The 19,452-nt window shown below is 36.4% G+C and overlaps 1 protein-coding gene across 1 annotated transcript in view; it reads left to right on the forward strand.

Moving 5' to 3' along the window:
* vps13c (vacuolar protein sorting 13 homolog C) overlaps positions 1 to 19,452 on the forward strand; it is a 102,462-nt gene that overhangs the window by 35,974 nt on the left and 47,036 nt on the right. The window contains 20 exon segments of the mRNA XM_041226200.1: positions 85 to 256; positions 930 to 992; positions 1,333 to 1,471; positions 2,280 to 2,374; positions 2,519 to 2,661; positions 4,014 to 4,206; positions 4,805 to 4,919; positions 5,148 to 5,284; positions 5,662 to 5,794; positions 7,325 to 7,442; positions 7,747 to 7,879; positions 8,556 to 8,646; positions 9,994 to 10,109; positions 10,520 to 10,670; positions 11,940 to 12,019; positions 12,835 to 12,894; positions 16,946 to 17,111; positions 17,577 to 17,693; positions 18,355 to 18,458; positions 19,068 to 19,235. Coding sequence (XP_041082134.1) covers positions 85 to 256; positions 930 to 992; positions 1,333 to 1,471; positions 2,280 to 2,374; positions 2,519 to 2,661; positions 4,014 to 4,206; positions 4,805 to 4,919; positions 5,148 to 5,284; positions 5,662 to 5,794; positions 7,325 to 7,442; positions 7,747 to 7,879; positions 8,556 to 8,646; positions 9,994 to 10,109; positions 10,520 to 10,670; positions 11,940 to 12,019; positions 12,835 to 12,894; positions 16,946 to 17,111; positions 17,577 to 17,693; positions 18,355 to 18,458; positions 19,068 to 19,235 — 2,494 coding nt within the window.

Here is a 19,452-nt window from a genome sequence, read left to right on the forward strand (position 1 = left end):
GGCTGAGAACGTTTCAAAGCCACTTGTCCTAATCCTGCATTTCGATTTTGACAAGGTCTTTTTTCTAAATGTTCTTTGTTTCAGGTGGGGCTATGCCATTACTAGCATATTAGAGGTCCACATCAGGAGGCCCACTCAGATGTGGCTCTGGAGCTCCATCAAAAAGCACAGACAGCATCTTCGAGCTTACAAAACAGCTTACAAAACCAAACTAACACAAAGCAAGTGTGGAGAGGAAACACTGAAGCAACTTCAGGTGAGTTTCAATAAAAGAAACAGCATTGAAAAAAAAAAAACTGGTTAAATCTAAGACAAATATTTAGACAGAAAATCCTGGCCAACTGTGTAGCATGTCATCAAGAAATATACCAACCTACAGTAATTCTCTCTGATACATAGCAGGCAGTACAGACAGATATTTTGATTTCCAAATACAAGCCTTGCATTTTCCATGGAAAGGAGCCAGAATTTTCTGGAACTTGGAACACACCGTTTAGTGGTCAACATGTATCTGTAGCTAAACTGTTTTTTTTTTTTTTCTTTTAACTATCTTTTATTATATATATATATATATATATATATATATATATATATATATATATATATATATATATATATATTATATTATAGGTTTATAATTATAGGTTGCTGTAAGGTACAAACTTATTTCCACTCTCGGTCACAGAGGCATTGAACCCCAGTACGATGTCTTATATGTATTAAAGAGGAGTGTTTGATGAAGACTTTTTTGTAGAATCATTTGTCTTGGATATGAATAAACTACTTTTTTTTCTCTTAGTTGGGCTTGAATAATAACTGGTTTGGGTTGTTTCTGATAAAGTCATCATAAAAAAAGGTTATGACTTGTATTTAGTCAGTAGCCTGTAGTTCAAATCTGTATTTGAATCTGCATGTCTCTCTTCCCCTAGGACTTGGAAAGAACCCTTGATGTTTTTAATATCACGTTAGCCCGGCAGCAGGCACACGTGGAGGTTTGCATTCTTCAACCTTTTCAAGGCTAAATGAATTAATGAGTTGATGCTCACCCCAGCATTACTTTACTGTTGTAGGCATTTACTGGGGTTACATGGGCTCTATTCACAACGCTTTAACTTAAGTTATTCAAAGAATGTTTTTTTTTTCTTTATTATTACTAATCAAATACATAAAGATATGGGGAAACTGAGAATCTGCACACAGGGAATTATGATAGTATGCTACTGTAAATCCCTTACTGGACTTAGCTATTGTAAGTGTTGACTGCTTTACCAGTGCTGCTCTTGGCTTAGTTGGTCGTGCTTCCCTAGCTGATGGCTGACTCTTCTTCTCCAGGTGGTCAGGTCTGGGCTGAAGATGTTAGGGACGAAGACTACGCAGAAGGAGAAGCGGGGAGGGGGGTGGTTCGGTGGCTTTTTTGGAAAGAAAGAAGGGAAGAAGAAAGTGCAAGAGGAGGAGTCATCGGCACCTGAGAGTATGTTGTTGCTGTGTTTTCAGAAATACTGTATATATCATCCATTTCAGTGGAAAGAGTGACCAGATTGACACCAGCAACAGTCAGAAAAGTATTAAAGAAAGGCTGATGTTAATACGTTTCAATACAAACGTGACTGTGCCAGGTTTAGTTTAGTTTAGTAATCATTATGTCAGTTTGGTTTGCTTATTGTACCACGTGTTGCAGCACTGTCCCACAATGGATGAGTAGTTGTATACCTCCCTTCTGCTGCAGTTGATCATTTTGTCTTTTATTTGGCAACCTTTATTTTTTTCTTAAAATACTTGTATTATAAAGCTTCAACCTTTTGTAAATAGTTCAGAATCCCAAAGAGCACACTAATCATGTTTGTCCACTGCTAGCTTGCCAAATCTCTTTAAAGTCTCATACCTATGAGCTGTGTTTTACTGGTCCATTGCATGTGTCTGTCATGTCATGCAGCGGAGGGTTTATGTTAAAACTGAAAAAGGCTCTAAGCTATAGATCTTCTTGTGCTTTGCTTGTTTTTAATATATGGCATCATATACTCCAAATACTCTCTGATCTTCATTGACTCCCAATAGCACAGCATTCTGACTCTGCATGGTCTTTTCCATGTTAACAGTTTAAGTCATTATTTTTGCTGGAATACTCTACTACTGCAATGCTTCTTAATAAAGTATCTAATTCTGTATATGTGTAGTATTAGTTTATTAGACTTTAGTCTGGAGCCAGAGTGATACACAACAGGACACAGCATGTGTTCTGAAAGCATGTGAAGTTAGGTGTATTTCACTCCCCTCTTTAGGTGTTGATGAGTTTATGACTGCAGAAGAGAAGGCTAAACTCTACACTGCAATCGGATATAGTGGCAGCTCCCATAATCTCGCTTTGCCCAAAGAGGTTTGCACTTTTTTTATGTTTACTTTTTTATTAAAGAAAGTGAGTGCCCCCAAATGTGTACAAGAATAGATGTCATGATCACCCCCTGCTACAGATTTAGCATAATAAATTAATGTCATCCCTGTGCTCTGTTTGTGTATATAGTATGTTGCCAGTATTATGACCTTTAAGCTGCTAAGCACCTCCATCACTGTACGAGAGGAGCCTGGTGTTCCAGAGACACTGAAGGTGCAGATGATTTTCTTGAGTACCAGCATCTCCCAGCGGCCAGGAGCACAGGCACTGAAGTGAGTTGAATCTTGCATTTGGATCATTATAACAGTAATGTCATTTAACATGTAGAACAGTACTTATGGTACATGTCTTTCCATCTCAAATATATAAAATCTTTTTAGTTTTATTTATTATTTTTGTTAGTGTTCCTTTTCAATATATATATAGATATATATATATATATATATATATATATATATATATATATATATATATATATATATATATATATATATATATATATATATATGTTATTACTTCAAGGCAGCAGTCACATACAGTATGCTGGTGAAGCCTTGCGGTCTCAGCCCCACTTCGGTACCAGCCCTCAGTATATATGCAGCTGCACATGCTCTGTGCTGAACTGCACATTTTTCTCTTAACAAAATTAAAGTAATCCTGTCCTGAACATCAGATTAATTAAAAGGGCTTTTACCGAAAATTGACCTTCATATACTCATGTATTACTCTCAGTATAATGTGCCTCATATAGGGCTAAATATTTGCTTAAGAACGCTTTTGTTTTTTTAGTATACTGTCCTTTTCTAGGAAGTCTGTATAATGCGCAAGTGAAAACTGTGTTTTGTTAAAATTAAATTAATGCTTTGAATTGTAAAAAAAAAAAAAAAAAAAAAAAAAACATGGTGTAAAAATGAAAAGATAAGTATACATACAGTATACAAAAACACTTTTGTATTTATTCATGTATTGATTTATTTCTGTATTTCTGTTTCCATTCATTATGTGCCTTTGAGCTGGGCAGTAGATCATATGTATTTGAGCTGACTAGCATTCCTCGTTCCATTCAAATCATATGACAATATGACCTGTCAACTCTGCCAGCCCTGCTTGTTCTAAATTGCAAGTATCATACAATAGTATCCACTTTGTATAAACAGTGTTGAGCGATCTAGCATCCATTAACGTTTTCATATTCAATGCTGCCTCGTGACCTATTTTATTTTGTATTTTGTATAGTCTCATTTTGGAATCACTCTTGCATTCATTCAAATCCAACAAAACAAGACTGGGTGACTCAAACTGTTGTAAATATCGCTGTTCTGCTAGGCAGATGTGGGGCTTGACCTAATGAGAGTAATTCTAAGAAATAAAGCTTTACAATATATTGTTAAATGAACAGAATACTGTAGGAACTACCTGATTCAGTTCACTTGTACATCATTTCCCAGAAAAACACAGAATTCACACTATCCCCTTACTTCCCACCTTGAACCACAAACCCATATTTATTTCATGTATTAATGAAACGAAAGTAGGGTACTCCTACTCAGAGAGCAGCATTTTTATTCTGCCTGTCCCAATTATGATTGTATTAACTGTTATTTCTGTTGAATGTGTTTTTCAGAGTGGAAGCTAAGCTGGAACACTGGTATGTAACAGGGCTCCAGCAGAGAGATGCTGTTCCTTCTCTCATCGCTTCTGTAGGAGGTGCCACTTCGTCTTTACTCCATATCCAGTTTGAAACCAACCCAGAGGGCAGCACTGCAGACCAGCTGCTAGTCGTCCAGTCTCAGCCCGTTGAGATTATTTATGATGCCGTAAGTATATCTGGTAACCCCCCAGCCAGCCTAGCCCAAACTGCATTTTCATTTCATTTGTAACATGTTTATTGATACTGTGTTACGTACTGCACAATGCAGCATCTTTTTAACAGTCGTTCCATTATTTATACACAGTATCCTGTGAACCACACAGCTACTAATATAAGATACGAGAAGAAAACTACAGGGCATACAAGTATATGAGGGGATACCAAGTGGATCATTTTCTCAATATTGGGGAGGGATACTAGGGGAGAGACTGGGATTGTCTCCGCTTACACGCCATGCATCCTTTAGGTATACATTAGCTACTCTGGTATGACAAGTGCTTTGGTCTTTCCTTTTTTATGATCCTGTGTTGTAATAAAAGACAGTTATGTTCTGCTAAAATAAGGGTTTGATTAATATACTTGTTCTTCAGTTTTCTTTTATGATGTTATAGATAAAACAAACACAGCATTGTATTGTATACTGTAGGGGCAGGTGTTACGGACAAACAGTCACTGAGGAATATACATTTTAGATATCTTGTGAATCCTAGTGTGAAAGACCCATGCCAAACAATAAGGAAAAAATTATCATTTGATGTTCTTAGAGAACAGTGATTGGCTTGGCAGAGTTTTTCCAGTCGGCCGAAGGGATTGACCTTGAAATGCTGACTTCTGCAACGTTGATGAAGTTGGAAGAAATCAAAGAAAAGACAGCGACAGGTAAACAAGGCACAGGGAATCAGAAACCAACCAGCTGGAGCACAGGTGAAAGGCATTTCTAAACTGTACTATTCTTGTGAAGTTCTGAAAGCAACAACATGAACCATATTTTGGTTGTTTTATGTGATGTTTTTGCTTTTTTTTTATTCCATTGGTTGTGAGGTTAAAAAGCCTTTGTAACCCTCAGAATAATATGTTACCATTTTTTATTTATTTATTTATTTTTAGGTCGCTCACATATTATTGAAACTCATAAAGTTCTTGACCTCCGGATCAATTTAAAACCCTCCTACCTCCTTGTGCCGCAAACTGGTTTCTATGATGGGAAATCAAATCTCTTGATTCTGGATTTTGGTAGTTTGCAGGTATGTATATTACAGCAGTTCACTTATTGCAAACCAGTAGTCCTATAGTCGAAATGTTTTTCACTGAATTTTACAAAGTTCTTAGAAAATAATACTGACAAAATGTGTATATTGTACCTGTTCTGAAAGAATTTGAACTTCAAAGGCGTGGTTTCCATGGCAAAATAGTAGTCTAATAATAGTAGTGTCATCTTTTCAGGTGATTTGGGTTTCCATGTAGTTTTCTTTTAAGGGAAAACTGATGTTCATCTAGTTTTAAAGTGTGCCATGATGAGGGTGTTGTGAGTAATAAGAAGATGGTCTTCCTGTTTTAAAGTTTAGACAGGTTGTGTTTATCAGATATGCAGTTCTGTTATGTATTCTTTTTTGTACCCCAGTTAAACAGTGTGGATCAAGGTGGGCAGCAGCCTCTTTACCCCAGCTTCAACTCTTTAGAAGAAATCATGGACAGAGCCTATGAAAAGTTTGACTTGGAACTCCAGAGTGTCCAACTTCTTTATTGCAAGTCAGGTAATTAAAAAAAAAAAAGAAAACTTGCAACACCTGAAAAGAATGATAACCAGTCCTTTAAAAATCACACTGTTACCTCTTTTTAGCTTTGTTAACAGTACCCTATTACCAGCCTGAGAATCCTGTAGTACTTCACTTTTTATTTTAAATTGAAGATTTGCAGTTCTTTTTGGAATGCAGTGCTATACAGTAGTCACATGCTCTGATCACAGCTTGACCATTTGGGGGAGTCCTGCCAAAAAAGGGCATTAAACAGAATACACTAGTGGATATACTGTAGTGCTAATAAGAGAAAACAGATTAAATAACCTTGGTTATCACTGCTTTAAAGTTTAGCAGTTCACATGTTTTCCTTTGTATCTGAAACAGAGTGCATTTCCATGCAGACCTTTATGTAAATTAGTTTTTTTTTTAGATAATAGTGAACGAGGGGAGAAGGAATGCTTGTTATTTATTGCACAATGCTTAGTGCAGTTATTTTGTTTCTGATTAATCATCAAAGGGATTACAAATGTGCTGCAATTGCTGATTTGTCCAAAATAACCTGTTTCTTCTAGCAAAATAAGTAATTTCGAGTGGCTCTGGGGCTGATATTTTTAGAGTTACGCCTAACTATGAGATGTAAAGATGTGTTGACTTGTACTTTTGTTCATAGTAGACAATATTGCCACTGTCACCTGGCTAGGCATTGGCTATAAAGAGCATGAAAAGGAAGCCTACCCTGGTACTTTCAAGCTTTAGTACAAGGGTCTTCTAGTATTTTGTACTTGCTGTGTACAAGTCAGGGTTTGGAGAAAGGCAGCACCTTCAAGGATGTATTTTAAAATGTGAATACCCTGGGATTAAATATAAATGTTGGTACTGATTTAAAGACATGCTTAGTGTGTGGTATATATGTTGTACCTGTATCTGTATTTGTTAGTTTTATAGTTTTTCACAGTTACACACTTTATGAACTATATTTTACTTCTCATAAATAGCCTGCATCTTAAATTCGAGTACAGTAGTAAAGTGTGTATTAAAATAGCCAACAAAAGACATGACTACCCGAGTACACAAGCAGCAACGTGACTGACTGCAGAGAAAAGAGGAACGAAAACATTACTGCCTGATCTCGAATCATCCATGACATACAGGCAGCCATTTTCAAAGAATCGTAATTAACTTCCTGAGGAATTCAAAGAGAAGTTTTTAAAATTTCAGGGTTTCTAACAAACAGTACCAGCTTGGAAATGCTGGTCAGACCCCTGTATTTTTCAACATGCCAAGAAAATACCACAGTTCACAAATAGGGAGAACAACAGTGGAAATGAGCAGCAGCTCATAACTGTAATGCTCTGTGTGATAGCAGATGGCCGCAAACTGCCTCCATATGCGTAACTGAGGTTGTGTTTTTGCAAATGCATATTTATTTGATGATTTCTTTTTTCCTCAAATTGAGGGTTAGAAATTTGGTCTGCATCTTAAGTTCGAGGGCGTCTTAAATTCAAAGGAATACACCAATAAAGGATATCATTTTTTTCACTTCAGGAGAGAGTTGGAAAGATGCCTGTCACAAGAAGTCTTCAAAACTTCACATTCTTCAGCCCATGGATATTAAAGTGCAGCTGGCTAAGTCAATGGTCGACATGGATGCCAGAATGGCTAAGTATGAGTTCCTTATCTAATGTTAATGTACGGTTCACCCTTTCTGGTATACGTTAAGAAAGGCACTGACACAGACTTCTCATTGTAGTATTTATGCAATTTCACAGACCCCGATTATCATTAAGGTAGACCATAATTAGTGCTAATCGGGGTCTGTGAAACCATATATGTTATAATCAAGGCAACACGTTTAATACGAGTCACATAAGCATGTGTTAGGGCAACATGTTAGGTCAAATTCAAGTAAAGTGATACCAAACCATCCCACAGTCTGCATTGTTGCTCTGTTATAATCTTCTTTTCAGATTTAAAGTATCAGGAGAACTTCCTCTGTTGCATGTGAGGATGTCAGATCAAAAAATCAAAGAGGTCATGGAGCTGACTGAAAGCATCCCATTACCACAGAGGCCATCTACCCCGACTGACACAGCTAAGAAGGTTGGTACACTGAATAGCATTCAAATACTGAAAGTCTTACTCCTTTTCAACATCGTCAGATAGAGTTTTTTGCAATGATTCTGACGTTTTATATTGTAATTACTCAAATTCTATATTTTATCTATAGGACTATATTAAGGTACTTTCACATGAGTTCAGGAGCTGCTCTTCGGTTCTAGTTGCATGCATTTGTGCTGTTACGTAGGCCGAAGTGTCTTTTTAAAGAGCACCCTCTAGTGGTCTGCCAGTTTGGAGCAGTTTCATTTAGTCTTGCTGGCAATACACTACTGTGCACAAGAGAGTGCTGGCGATTTACAAATATAAAGACACTTTGGCTGTTTTAGCCTATGGCTAGATTAGAAGAACAGATCTTAAAATGACAGACAAAATAAATTACACAGACGTTAGTCATTGCTATAATAACCAGTTGGAATGGTTGCAAACTCCGTAAGGTAAGGGGACAGTTGAATGTGATGCTACTTGCTCTTTGATATAATAAGTTAATGATTATTAATTATCACGGCTCATAAAGCACCCTGTAGCTGAAGTCTTCTTACTATTGTATTTAGTGCTTAATATAGGCACCCTTTGTCTCAAGGAACACCATTTAAATCTCATATAAAACTGAAGATGGCAACTTGTTACAGGGTCACTAACTCCTCTATTTTTTTTAAAGGTACCAGCTATTTTTTTAGCAGATGGTAGAACCAAAGTACGTTTTGAAAAAAGCTTGAATGCCGCAGTGCTACTGGAAGCTGGTGATACAGGTTAGTACATTTCTATTCTTAACACACATTACTGTAAGACAGAATAAATCACAGAACAGAACTCACTGGGGCTATTCAGAAGCCATGTTTTATGATCAGTTTTGGCAGGTTAGATTAAATCACATGAGACTTGTTTATAACTGATCTAACATGACATGCCGGTAAAAAAATAAATAAAAATGTGCACAGTATTCTCCATAAACAGCATGTACTACTCTGTAGATTGTGGTATGCAGTATGTTCATGTATGACTCTTATAGTAAAACTATTACTAGAGCTGTAGGTCATAATTGGAAAGCATACACATTATTTCCTGTTATTATTGCTATACTGTTCAAATATATATATATCATATATATATATATATATATATATATATATATATATATATATATATATATATATTTGATTTACTGTGAGATTCTGAAAGGTAGTTTCCCTGGGCAAATCGATACATATTAGTATAATAGATTAGTTTAATTGTCTGTTGCATTAGAGTTATGTTCCCTATACTTCTAGAACTCCAGTGTTTAGTGGAGTTATGTTTCCTATACTTCTAGCACTTCAGTGTTTAGTGGAGTTATGTTCCCTGTACTTCTAGAACTCCAGTATTCAGTGGATATATGTTCCCTATACTTCTAGAACTCCAGTGTTCAGTGGAGTTATGTTTCCTATACTTCCAGAACTCCAGTGTTTAGTGGAGTTATTTTTCCTAGACCTCTGTTCAGATCTGCAGTGTTTAAGAGTCCATGGCTCTTTGCAGATTGTGTGTCTCTGTGCATTTGTAATAAATATATAAAGTGTATTATGATTTACATTACAGAGTCATGTAGTGCTTTTCACTAATTGATGCAGATTCATTATTTTTTTATGTTTTTAGGTTAGCTTTATAGATTAAGTCCCCCTTTTCTCTTCACTGTTCACAGTTTCTAGAGGTGCAACAATTATTTGATTTAATCAATTGTAGATCTCTAAGGCGTTTATTTTGCAAGCCTCAATTAAACATTAAATAATCGCCCAGTGACCTGTTAGGAGCCTCATACTAGCACATGCATGTTTTCAGTGGTGTTTAGAAGGCTTTTAAGAGTTCTAAAAGCATATATTATATTACAACAGTATGTATACTAGTATGCACATACTTTTTGCAGATGTATGGTATTTGAAGGCTTTTGTAAAGTCAGTCTACACATGTGTTTTTTTTGCTTCTTGCTTTAGAATAATAACATTTTCTTAATGCATTATTTGTCTCTCTTTTTTTTTTTGTTTCTTTGTGCTGATTGTAGGTTAGGATATCGGTTGCTGATTGAACCTCTAACAGTTCATTTGTTTCGTTGTTCGCTTCCTCAGCATCTGAAGAGGATATCAGTGGGCACTCCCCAGGCAGACATGATCAGCTGGCGTTACCAGGAGGTGATGCACAGGTGGAGCTCACTGACCTGCAGCTCAAGTTTGAAATTAAAGAGGTAGTTTTTTAAAAATAAAATTATGGATATAACTTATGTGTATATATTTAACTGTGTTACATAGGGTGCTGCACAGGGGTCTGTCCTTAAGCAAGTTTTGTTGTCTGTCTACATTGACAATATGTTTGAGGCTGAAATTAGATCTTACATTTATCAATAATATCAAAGTACCTTGTGTTACAGTGCTTTTCGAAAAGCATTATCGAGCATTACGACTACAGTTAAATGCAAAGACAGCATTCAGAATAATTTCTTTGAATAGATGTTGCTATGAACTTTTCTCAGACGGTATCAGCCGATACATCTCTGTATATGGTTAGCTTATACATTTCTGCATCTGTGTTTTCTAACTGTATACACTGGATTTGAATTGAATAGTATTCCATCTTTGTCTGTTTCGTGTGTTTTAGGTACTTGTAGAACTCACACAGCAGGAAAGCCAGGAGACTGTGCTGGCTCTGAACATTGCTCAGCTGGGAACTGAAGTCAAACTTCGACCTTATGATTTAACAGTTACCTCCTATTTAAAGAAAGTCAACTTGGATTACTGTGAAATAAGAGGTACGACTTAATAGATACTTGTGATACTATAATACATTTTAAGTGGAGAAGCAGTATGGAATTGCAAGACAATTGCAATATATATATATATTATATATTAGACAGATATATCATCATATATATCTCATTAAGATATATTATATATATATCATATATATACGTTACTATATTGCACGACATATTATACTATATATATATATATATATATATATATAATATATGTATTATATATATATATATATATATATATATATATATATATATATATATATATATATATATAATATAGTGGGTAACCCGATATCATGTGACTATTGGCTAACCTACTGTACCGTACTGCTGTACTCTATTGGATGTGGCATGGGTCATGCAGCAGATTTTCTGGTTCAAATCTTGGTTATGCTGCAGTATTGCAGTGTTTAGCTGGGGACCAGAGGGAGTGCTGCACTGGCCTTTATTCTCCCAAAGGCTAGGGCAGAAAGAAGGCTGAGGCTGGTTCTCTTTACTCTGCCACAATGATCCCTGTTGGTCAGACCCCAGAGATTTGTTTTCCTTTCATACAAAGGATATTAATCTATAAACTAATATGTCATACCAACAGAGCTAGGCTGCACACAGTGCACTCCAGAGCGAGCATGTAATGTTTCTCTGCATATTACTAGGCATGAAGCAACAGTTATTTTCATTCTGTTTGTTGAAGTTGGTTCTGGGTGATGCAGTTTGTACAGCATGTGGGGTACTGTATAATGTATTACTTGGTGGTTTCAGTTGAGAGAGATAAAACATGCATACATATACTGAAAAATCACATGATCTAAATTAGACTGCCTTATTGGGTCTGGAGAACACAGTAATGATTAGTGAAGTTGATTTAGCTCAGGCATTAGTGCTTGTCTGAAAGAGATTTATTTCATGGTAAAAAAACGATCTACCTGAAAGAGCTTGGAGGCTAAAGTCATCCTTGAAATGTGTACTGTTTGTACTGTAAACCTGCTGTCCTCCTAATGAAGCTGAATGCATACAAGGCTGTCATAAACAGACACCAAGGCGTCTTATTTAGAATTCAAAAGGACTGGGCCTGTATGAGAGAGGTACTTATGAGTTGGTTACGATAGCTCAGGGTCGAGCGAACCTGTTTTTTAAGTGGGATTTTCACAGCTAATATATTTGTTATCATAAATTCATGTGTATTTTCATTTATTTAGGTCTATTTATAAATGTGTCAAAAATAAATCCCTTATAAACTAAACATCCCGTCGCTTCTTTCAGATCCCCAAAATCAGCCTATTCATTTAATTAGTTCTTCAGATAAACCTGGCTCAGACCTTTTGAAAGTAGAATTCATTAAGGTAAGTGTTTTTTTAGAAGCTATCTTTGGTTTTCATGTTTCTAATGCATTAAACACACACAGGCCTTGTGTACTGAAGCTGCAACAAATTTGGCAGTTATTTCTTTCAATATAATAATACCATTAAAGTGAAGACAAATGAGGAAATGCAACAACACACAATTTAGATAATGGCTCAGCTGACAGGAGTCAAAGAATGGCCATGTGCCAGACCGTTCTCTGAACTCAATTTGAACAATTTATTATATTGTTTTATTTGTTATGCCTTGTTTAGGAATCGCCTTGTAAATGGCATAATTATCTGTCTAAACACATTTCATGTGCACAAAAACTGCTATGTTAGCATAAAGGGACCAGCCACATAAAGATGTGATAGCTACAGAAGGGACCAAGATGTATACAATGAAGGGTCAGCCCTATTTACAAACAAATTGCATTCTGTAGTTCATATCATTCCCCACAAGTTAGCAGGGTTTCATGAAGAGCTGTTTTATTTGCTATACATTTTAAGAACAACAAGCAGAAAAAGAAAAATAATTTTACCATTTCTGACTGCCTCTATCTCCTAATATATCCACAGGTATTAAAATAGTGTTGTCTGTTTGATGTTAGACTGTTTAGAGCTGCCAAAACTCCCCGCCTAAAAAACATTTGAATGGTGCTGAAGCAACTGGAAATACCCTAGACTTCTATATAGGTAGTCAAGTCATTTACTCGAACTTGGCTGACATGACTACTGTGACCCCCAATAATGCAGGCCTTTCTAAGAATTTTATTTGCCTGGTAAATGCATATTCACTGTGTTGTAACTTTCAGGCTGATAACAATGGTCCTAACTTCAAAGCAACGTTCGATAATACTGAACAAACGCTAAAGGTGAGTAATGTTGTGGTTTGTTAATATTTGGTTTTCCGTGGCAACCAGTGCCATACGGTTCATATTGTTTTCCTGCCAACATTTTAAACCCACAAATACTGTGTGCCGTACCCTTTGTGCCAGTAAAATGACGACCGGTAATAACTTTGTGAGGAAAGGATAAGAGAAGCTTTTAATAAAAGTGTTTCCATGATTAAAACATTACCAGTGCCTTTTATGAGATGTTTTAATTGACTTGAGAAATTAATGACTCTTAGATTAAACTGTTTCTTCTGAATGCTTTTAATGTTAAAGAAACACATTGCCGAACAGGCTACCATGTTTTAGCTCATTGATCTCGCTGAAAAGGCTTGATACAACATTTCCAAATCCCGTAAGGACAGAAAGGACTATTTTTTTTTTTTTTTTTTTTTTTTTTTTACCAACGTTGATCTTATTACCAGTTGATCTTTATGACAAGTTAGTATCCCATAGGGGATAGTGGAGGAGAATCATGGAGTTAGTGGGTTTTGTGTAACAGTTTGTATGTTGCTAATACCCTACAACATAACTAATTCCCTTTGTGAATGTAGGTCCATACTGAACTCAGTGTTCAGGATAACAAAAAAAAAAGCTTTTTAAACAAATATCAAGTCAACATGAATGAACCTTTTCTAGTTTGGTTAAGTGTGAGTAGAAAGTCTTAATTCTTAACAAGAGGTTTGCACTTAAATAAACTCAATATTTACATGTATTTAAACAACCCCGTAATCTCTTCTCCGCCTTTCAATTGTTAAGACAGGAGGGCTAATTATTGTATCCGCCTCGAAACAGGGGCTTTGCTGTTATTTAGACAGTTGAGACTTAAATATGTAGTTTGTAATTAGGGCTTCTGATTTTCGGTTTTAACCAATAAAACACCCCCGATTTTTTTACAAAAAAAAAAAATCTAATAAACACTGGAAATGGTTACTCAATTCACGTTGACTTCACCCCTTCACTCCATTTAAAAAACAAAAAACCAAAAACAAAACTACTGCTACAAAAAAAATAAAAAGAAACTACCTCTCCCAGTGCAGTTGCGCAATGTCCCTCCTTCCTGACTCGTATCTATCGTTGATTCGGTCTGAATACTTTAAACCCGCCTCAGCTACTGAGTGGCAGCAGATTACATTTCTATTGGAGATTGCCTGCAAGATTTAAAACGAGATTACAATTAGGAATGGAGACTTGTTCGCGGGATTTAAAGCTATATTACAGTTAGATAGGGAGGATTTAAAAGAAAATTGTATTGTAGCAAAATGTAAAAAAATGACTAGACACACAGAAACCCCAGAGGAACGTGCCCGTGACCAGAAGGATTTCATTGAGGAGGACCTTGAAAAAAAAAGCAAAAAATAAGCACAGAAAAATTTAATTAAGAAAAACCAAAAAACAGAAGCTGTATGTATAATTAGCTTAAACTAATTAAGAGAAAACCCTAAGCTGGATTTATGTATTCTTGCTATCGCAACAACATCTAGGGTTAATAAGCAACCCATGAGAATTTATATAACAACAAAATTGCAGCACGATTTCTGATCTATTTAGCTGATCTTAATTTGGACCTAATTAGCAAATTAATAATATACCAATGTTAAACCTGCAATTTAGCGGCCCCTACTGGTCGTGGGAGCTCAGCCTGACGCCCCCAGGAGCATGTCATCTTCCATCCTGTTTAAAAAAGCAATTAGCTTGGTTAAGAGATAGACACCCTGAGTGTTTTCTAAAGACAATGTATAATAACGTACTGCAGTTGCATCCTAATCCATGTACAGTGGGTTGTCCAGCCAGTCATTCCCTTTGTAAATACATTATGAGCAACACTGTTAGCACGTTCCCTCTTTAAATAACCCCCCTCCCACCCCCCACCCCCCCTTCTGATTATCGTGACTGGCTATTTTGCACTGTTACTGTAGTGGCACATCCTGCTCTCTGATTTGAAGAGGTTGTAAACATTCCTTTTCAGCAGTGAGGAAATGACACGTGTACTGCAGTAAAAACTATAAGCGTGACACTTGGGGAAGAAAGAATTCCTACTAGAAAATAGAAAGCACTGAAATACTTTTCCTGCTAAGTTAAAATTATTATTATTATTTTTTTTTTGTAAATGTTTGTGATAGTGACAGCATTGTTGGCCACAGTAACTTTGATTTTATTCATGTAGCCCGGCAGTCAGTAACATTGCAACCAACCACAGTGTTCAATAGTTCATTAGCTATCTAAAATGTCAAAGCCCTCTAGTTGTTATTGAGAACCAAGTTATGTAACCTGTCACAACAACTCCCTCTGGAGATGGGATTGTCTGTGTCAGGTTTGAATTCCAGAGAATGGTTGAGTAATTTGTCAGATCTGTCTAATTTTACAATTATGTACAATTACAGGTCTGGAAACATTGGGCCATTTTCTACACTAACTAATAAGGGAAAGTGTAACATTATTCCTTCACAATTTCCAATAATTTTTTTGTAACTTTATAGCAGCATTCTAATGGGATAGTCATGTTTTAGATATTCAATCTTGAGCAAAGGGGCAACAACAGCTGTATATCTGAATACAGAAAAAAATGACCCCCCCCCCCCCCCCCCCCCACCCCAACATTTCACTGAAAGTGTCTTATTGCACACAAACAGAAATACATACAGTAAATCCTACTTTTCTGGCCTGATTTGCTCCTACTGATGGGTATATTATGACCACCCTTTTATTCAGTATTAAGGCCATCCTCAGCAGTCCCAAATGTGTCAGATCTTTATTTAAGACAAGCATGCTGGAAACTACCAAATCCTATGAAAACGTGTGTGCAACTTGAATTAGACACAGAAGAAATCAAAATAACTAGCATCTTAATAAATGTTTCAACTATGTACTTTTAGTAGTAGTAGCAAGGATTCGCTGTATACATAGTTTTCATTCTCCAGTTGATTCATTTATATAGTATATTTGTTTCTTTAAGAAACAACATACAGTACAACAAAATAATGTTTGTTTTCTATTATTTTTTACTTTTGATATTTATTTTTAAGGGGTATTTTCTTCTCTTTTTGCTTCAAGACACAGTGACTTTTCCATTGTAATGTAACAGAGCAAAATGAGTGCTGTGTCTTAGGAATCTCTGCTGAAATGGAATTGTTCTGAAAAGCTGTTCCACAGTATGTGGATGTAGCTGATGGTGTCAATGCGTGTCATTTTTAGGTCTGAGATTCTGTGGACTCCTGGAAGCTAACTGTTTTATACAACTCCTACGTTCTTCAATACAGCCTTTGAAAGAATGCCCTCCTATTAATTAGGATGGCATAGAAAGCGATAGAATAGACTGCTGTAATACTGTTTATGTGGAACAAGAAGGCTGGCATTAAATACACTGATAGATCCGTGATAATCTGAATTTCTAAAAACCTCTTCATTCGATGACGTTAAAAACAGAGCCATTTAAATTGTACAGCCTACTTTGCTCTAGAATCAGTTGATTGTGCTACTGTTAGTCATTTAATCAATCCCTCTATCTTTATCATCTACTTATTGAAAGTGGTTCAGTTTATGTGAGGAATATTTTTTATAAATTTAGTCGTTTCCAATTTTATACCCCGGTTTTCTCTCCAAGTTAATGTGCCCAATTATTATCTGTGACAGGGTGGGGTCCTTCTATCTGAATGGTTGTATTTCACACTTTCATACAATGGATGTAGGTCATGGTGATTCATGTTCTTTATTATGATACTGATTGCTCTAATTTGAATCAACGTCGGTGAGGGATGACTGTCACAAGCATATCATTGCCCCCCGCCCAGATCTTTGGATGGGACAAACAATAATGCTGCCAGTGGAAATGGAAGAAAATAAAATTGATTACAAACCCTAGGGCCGCTCCTTTTTAAGGGTATTTCGATATTTATTATATTGTACATGTTCATTATTGTAGGAGAATGGACTGTGAAAACAAAATCTAAACGACGGTTCTGCTGACTTGCTATACCTACTTTTTTTCATTGTAGCCTTTTCTGTGTGTCTTATAATTTGTGATTGAATCCAGGTGGCATTCTCTTCGCTCAACCTCCTGCTGCACACCCAAGCCCTGCTCTCCACCATCAGTTTCATGACAGCTGCAGTCCCTTCAGGCATTACACAGTCAGCGGGGAAGGATCAGCAGCCAAAGTCACAAGGAGGGGACTCTGAGAAAGGGACTGTTGCAAAGACAGGTGCAGCCTACTTCTGTATTTCACATTGGCGGTTTTCTGGTGATAAGATCTTTGCCTTGACTGGGTGAAACCCAAATGAGTCTAGTTATGTAATGATGTTACACATTATGATCCCTTTATGTTTTCCATAAACAACATCCCTGTGTTCTATTTTCTTAGATTTATTGTCATATATAGAAAACTTGAATCGCAAACTAGGAAAGTTATAGTGTATTAAACCTGGAAATAAAATGATTATTACAAGGGCAAAATAAAATGAAGTCACAAAGTGATTAGAAATGATTACACACAATATCATGATACCCTCTTCATCACCGTCAGGCAATGTTATGCTACATTTCCATCTGCGACATAAAACCAGTCTGTTTAACACATCTCATTCTAATACCAAACTGAGGCTGCTGCCTGTGCTGTGCTGAGAAATGTGCTGAATACCACATTTCCTTCTATTTCCTCTTGTTTCAGTGTCAAAAGGATCAAAGGACAAGGATATCTTTGATTTGAAGGTGTTTGCCATGCTGGATTCTTTCCATGTTGCTGTGTGTGACGAGAGACGCAAAATTGCTGATATAAAAGTCCAAGGTACAAAACATGGTGGGAAATACCAAGCCACGATTAGAAAAAAAAACAGTCCTGAAAAGGCAAAACAGTTAACATTACTGTACATGTGTTACCTTTCAAAGTTTAAGTGTTTTTTATTTATTTTTTTATTTGGCATACCAGGTTTGCTTGTGTGTTTCTAGTGTGTCATGATTTAAAGCTGTACTTGCTTTAACAAAAGACACATTAACCTATATTTTATGGGCAAATCACAGTGTCCCCCCCAGAGTAAATGTATTACATGCAGTGTAAAATCAGACCTCTGTTTGTATCAATTTGTGTAAAACATATTGTGCATGCTACAAGATGCAACAATGGTCACGTTTCTCAGTATTCCAATGTTGTATATAACTGCTAAATTACCAAAACAAAGACACCATCTGTCTATCACAGGTTTCGTTTGTTTTATTCAGCAAGCTGTACGGATAGCAGCTCCACAATTCACACTGAAGCCCAGTCTGTGACCGTTTTGATTCTTTAAAACCCTTGAGCTTGTTTATCTTCTACTGAAGAAGAACTCATGTAATCACCTATACGCATGTTAGTTCCCTAATTCATGTAATCACCTTAAATCCTGTATTTATTCTCTCACTCTGTTTTGCTACAGTAAGTATATTAACTTATAGAATCATGCTTTCTGCAGGTTTAAATGCGTCTGTATTTGTCCAGACAAGAGAGACACGAGTTTCTGCTAGACTCCGAGATATCATTGTGACAGACATCGATTCAAGCACTATCCACCAAAAGGTAGGCACTATTCATGTCCCTGCCCAGTTGTAATGAGTAATGTATGCAAGACCCATTGGGGATTCATTATTATTTGAATCATAGACTCGCACTGCACATTATACTTCTACTTTAAAACCTGGCAATTCCCTTTAGTGAATCAGTCATCCAATTTGCTGCCTACGAAAGGCCTGCACACCCTATTTTTAGATTTGTTTTTCGTGGTCTCCAGGGTATACCGGTTTAGCCCCGCTGGGTTGTGCAACAGTATCTTTGATATAGTCGTGTATATATTTGACATGTGGTGACCCCTACATTCTTGGATTCTGTGCTGTAAGTGGGTATTTTAATTAGTGTGAATCATTTGGCAACGATACCTTGTTTAGCAACACTAAAGGACACTTTAAACTATTTATTTAGAAGTACGTATTGGCCTTTCTATTTGTGTATGTTACTCCAGAGGACACAAAAAAAATCGATAATATCTATCCTTATTAAACTAAAGACAAATACTTTATTTGCATATCTGACATACAGTAGTAGACTATACGTGCAACTCTACACACGCTCATATTTTTTTGTTTAGTTGTTTACATACGGATGGTGCTGAGTTGGAATCTTGTTTTTCAGGCGGTCTCCATCGCGGGGGATGAAGTGTTCAGTTTCAACATGGCGCTGTATCCGAATGCTACCGAGGGAGATGCCTACACCGATACCTCCAACGTGGATGGGAAGGTGACTCTGAGAGTGGGCTGCATTCAGATTGTCTACCTGCACAAGTTCCTGATGTCTTTGTTGGTAAGTGCATATTAGTCACACTGAAGAATTGCAAATGGAAGTAAATGTTTAGTTTGTAGTAGTAAATGTTTTAAAGCTCATTCCAGTGGATGATCTACAGTATATAGTGGATAAGTATGGTTCTTCTGATTGAGTTATAATCACTTGTTGATCTTTCAGTCAAGCACTTTGCAATGTCCAGGTCCTTAATTACATATTAACCTAGGCAGGTTCAATT

The sequence above is a fragment of the Polyodon spathula genome, chromosome 24 (genome assembly GCF_017654505.1).
Source record: "Polyodon spathula isolate WHYD16114869_AA chromosome 24, ASM1765450v1, whole genome shotgun sequence".
NCBI classification, from domain to species: domain Eukaryota; kingdom Metazoa; phylum Chordata; class Actinopteri; order Acipenseriformes; family Polyodontidae; genus Polyodon; species Polyodon spathula.